General features: G+C 39.8%; 1 protein-coding gene across 7 annotated transcripts in view; it reads left to right on the top strand.

Moving 5' to 3' along the window:
• LOC108293211 (ribosome biogenesis protein BMS1 homolog) overlaps window positions 1-3659 on the top strand; it is a 26004-nt gene that overhangs the window by 8748 nt on the left and 13597 nt on the right. For 3 of the 7 annotated variants that reach the window (XR_001820588.2, XR_001820587.1, XR_005197700.1), the window contains exons 1-3: window positions 1-105; window positions 2087-2833; window positions 3023-3123. Coding sequence is in view for 1 of the 7 variants with exons in the window: in XM_017514519.2 (XP_017370008.1) it covers window positions 35-105; window positions 2087-2270 (255 nt within the window). In the remaining 6 variants the exon portion in view is untranslated. Of the gene's footprint in view, window positions 106-2030; window positions 2918-3022; window positions 3124-3562; window positions 3644-3659 lie in introns of those variants that run through there. The other 4 variants (XR_005197703.1, XR_005197701.1, XM_017514519.2 and 1 more) reach the window with 4 other exon arrangements.

Here is a 3659-nt window from a genome sequence, read left to right as displayed (position 1 = left end):
TCTCGTCTCCACCCACTCCATCATTGATACCAAGATGGCTTCAAGTCAAGTGACGCTGTTTTCTGATTCCAAGCCACTTGGGTCAGAGGATATAGATAATCAAGTGTAAGTCTGCTTTTTTTCTATTTTTAATAAAAAGGTATATTACAGAAGATGTGCAATTCTGCTATGAGAACACATTTTGGTGGGATTCATTCTAGGTTGATTTGTTTTTCTTTGTGTGTGCATGTATCTGAGTGCTCTTCACTTACCTGACATTACAAGAAAGTATTTACTTGAAATAAAATACAGGATGCATTTTTCAACAGACCTCAAATATTCCTCAAATACCATGCCATTTTCCGTAGATTGCTTTTAGTTTTTTAAGGCACTTGAGGCCACTTGGCTTTCTTTTGGTGGCCAAAACACTAGAGCAGAGCCAGAGAGTTTGTGGCTGTCAAGAAGCCATGTGCTTTGGGTCTGAAAGTTTTTTTTAGATTATGTTGTACTATCTCCTGTGGGTAGGCTTCCACTGATGTGTGGCTTATGTGAATTCTTTTTCAGTCTGGTTTGGAAATTTGTATGCCTTTATACATAGTGGATGTTTGTAAAACATTGGTTTTGTTGTATTGATTTATGACTCCCAGTAAAATGTATCTGAAAATTTTGAGATTATCTAGTATGTAATTTGTTACACTGTGCATAAACTACCTAGCATAGTGCCTGAGAGATATGAAGTGTTCGCTGAAAGATCACTCTTTTATAATGAGTGTTATGAGCTGTTTTCATTTTTGCATATCCTTCTAGTCGTCCTTGTCTACAAGAATATTGCCTTCTAATATAGTTACAGTTTAAATACATAATTTTATTTCTATATTCTGAGAATTTTCTTTTTCTATACAGTCTTTATGTCATCATTATTTTGTTATTATTGGTATATTCTTTTTGTTTGTTTTTGAGACAAGGTCTCACTTTGTCTCCCAGGCTGGAGTGCAGTGGCATGATCTTGGCTCACCGCAGCATTGAACTCCCAGGCTCAAGTGATCCTCTCTCTTCAACCCCCCAAATAGCTGGGACTGCAGGAGTGTGGGAGCTTTCAGCCTGTCTCCTGTGTCCCTTCAACCACTCCTGGCTAAATTTTTTTAACTATTTTCTAGAGATGAGGTATCACTATGTGGCCCAGGCTGGTCTAGAACTCCTCAGCCCAAGGAATCCTCCCGCGTTGGCCTCCCAAAATCCTTGGATTAGCCTCGCCTATTATTGCTGTATTCTAACTTACCCATTCTTATGGTACGATTTTTAGTTGTTCCTAATTTATGTTTTTATAATTTTATATATTGTGCTATGTTAAACAGCTTGATGCAGTTGTGTTTCGTCCTGTGATTTTAGCCTCCTGATGATTCTGCGTTATCAGTTATGGCACTGGTGACTTGAAATGGATGTTCTTCCTCTGTCAGTCCTCCTACGTTTGTTAGCCGGCATTTTTAACAAAGAACTTTCACGTCTCCCCTTTATTTCGGTATCACTGGTGACGAATGCACTTGCGTTTTATTCCATGGGTTATTTTCTGTCACTATCATTATTCTTTCTGATGCCTATGCTGTCCCAGATTCGGCTGCGGGAGCCTTCAGCCTGTCTCCTATGACCTTTCAACTGTCTCTGTTAGCCTTTGAGCATGTCTCACTTTCTGACAGAACAAGAGGATCCAGGCTCATTTTATCTTCTTTCTACTTTGGGCCTGGAATTAGCCATTTCTCTTAAGGATCATGTGTTTTTAGCTTAGAAATTGATGAGGTTTCCAAAAGATCTACAAAACACTAACTTCCTTTTTGAGCAATTGTTTTCTAAACTTAGATTAATCTTTTTAAAGGGTTATTCATTTGTTCTCTCTATATTTTTTGAAGTGTGTTGTTAGGGAACCACGCCTGAGTTTGTGTATTAACTCTTCCAGTGTTTATCAGATCATTTTTTACCTCTGCTATGTCATCCTAAACAATTCTTTGACATTTTCTATTTCTTTGTATTTTCATTGACTATATTGTCATTTCTAGATTTGCTGATGAACCTGCAAATTGAATTCATTTGCATTTCCTTGGTAATAATGTAGGCTGTTGATGCCAAAGGAAGAAAAACAAATGGACTTGAAACTGATCGAATGCGTCAGAAAGCCATTTTTGCAGATGAAGATGGATGTGGAGATAGTGATGATGAAGATGAAATTTCTGAAGATGACAGATTGGAAACCATCTCTAGTGATGAGGAAGCAGAAGAGGAGGAAAACGCTGAGGTGACTGATCAGTATATGACTGCTAAGGGCATCAAACGAGGGAAGCTTGAAGAGTTGGAATAAGACAGTGAAGTAGATTTGCCAGCATTTGCTGACTGTGATGATGAGCTTGAGGGGAGCTCAGCAGAAGGAGAAGTGGAATAAGCTGGGGAAAGCAGTGAGGAAGAGGACTGCACTGCAGGAGAGAGGGGCATTTCAGGATCAAAGACTGTTGGAGAAGGTAGTAAAGCAGAGCTGTCACCACCTAATCCCCAGAGTGACCCTGTAAATCTGGAGAAGTCTTTGTCGATGAAGAAAGCAGCCCTCACCTCATCGTTTCTGGGCATTGCACAGCTGACGAGGCATTTGCATCTGAAGATGAATCTGAAGAAAGCTCTTCACTCAGTGCAGAGGAAGAGGACCTGGAAAATGAGGGCACTTTTAGGAAAAAGATTTCAGAGCCTTCTCAAGTGGGCAGTGGTCAGAAACTGGGGTGAAGAAACTTAATTGATGAGACCAAAGATATGGAAGATTTACTCAAAGAAGAAGATTGCAAGGAAGAGAAGAAGGAGTCCACAGAAGCCTCAGGTAAGCTTAAATTTAGTTGGTTGCTGCTATGAACTTGACTCTTGAAATGGTACCCAAAGGAATGTCTATATTTGGGGGTCTATTGATTTTGAGATTTTCTGACTGTTGAAATGCTGCATTGTGGTTGGATCTCGGGGGAGGGGAGACACGTAAACAAGTCTAACTGGAGCTTGGCATTTGTCACTTCAGGTGCCCTCAAGTGGAAGGAAGACCTTTCCAGAAAGGCGCTGAGGCCTTTCTGAGGCAGCAACAAGCAGCTCCAAACCTCTGAAAGCTTATTTATGGGACAGGTAAAGAATTCTGGTTCAGAGCTGGAAAAGTTTCAGTTTCTCTGATTATTTTCTGAAAAGGAGAAAGGGAATTGGTTGGAGTATTGGGCTGGTATTGTTGACATCCGTCATTGCTGGCCGTCACATTTCCTGCTTGGCAGATGTCTTTAATCATCAGCTTACGAGGACCACACATTGGTCTTGTGAAGTACACTTCTGGGTTTGCTGTAAAATACAATGCAAGTCGTGTCCATTGCATCATGTCATGTCCCCTTTTGAAAAGTCATTCATGAGAAATTTTTTGTAGAATTTAGTGCCAGAAAAATATTTCTGCCTATAAAAGTATTTATTTGTTCCTTTCTGAGAATGAGAACCCTGTATAACACATTTTGTTCTCCCTTTTGCCCTTATCCTCTGATTTTATGCTTTGTTAAACATACCTATATGTTCTTTGTGGTAGAATTAATGCCAAAATAAACATAGAGCAGTGAACTTTACATTGTGTTCCCTGGTTACTGCACAATGAGATCAAGGCCACATGGTGAGACACTTGGGCT

This window comes from Cebus imitator, unplaced genomic scaffold (genome assembly GCF_001604975.1).
Source record: "Cebus imitator isolate Cc_AM_T3 unplaced genomic scaffold, Cebus_imitator-1.0 Scaffold525, whole genome shotgun sequence".
Taxonomy (NCBI): Eukaryota; Metazoa; Chordata; class Mammalia; order Primates; family Cebidae; genus Cebus; species Cebus imitator.
This window is presented reverse-complemented; position numbering and strand designations above follow the sequence as displayed.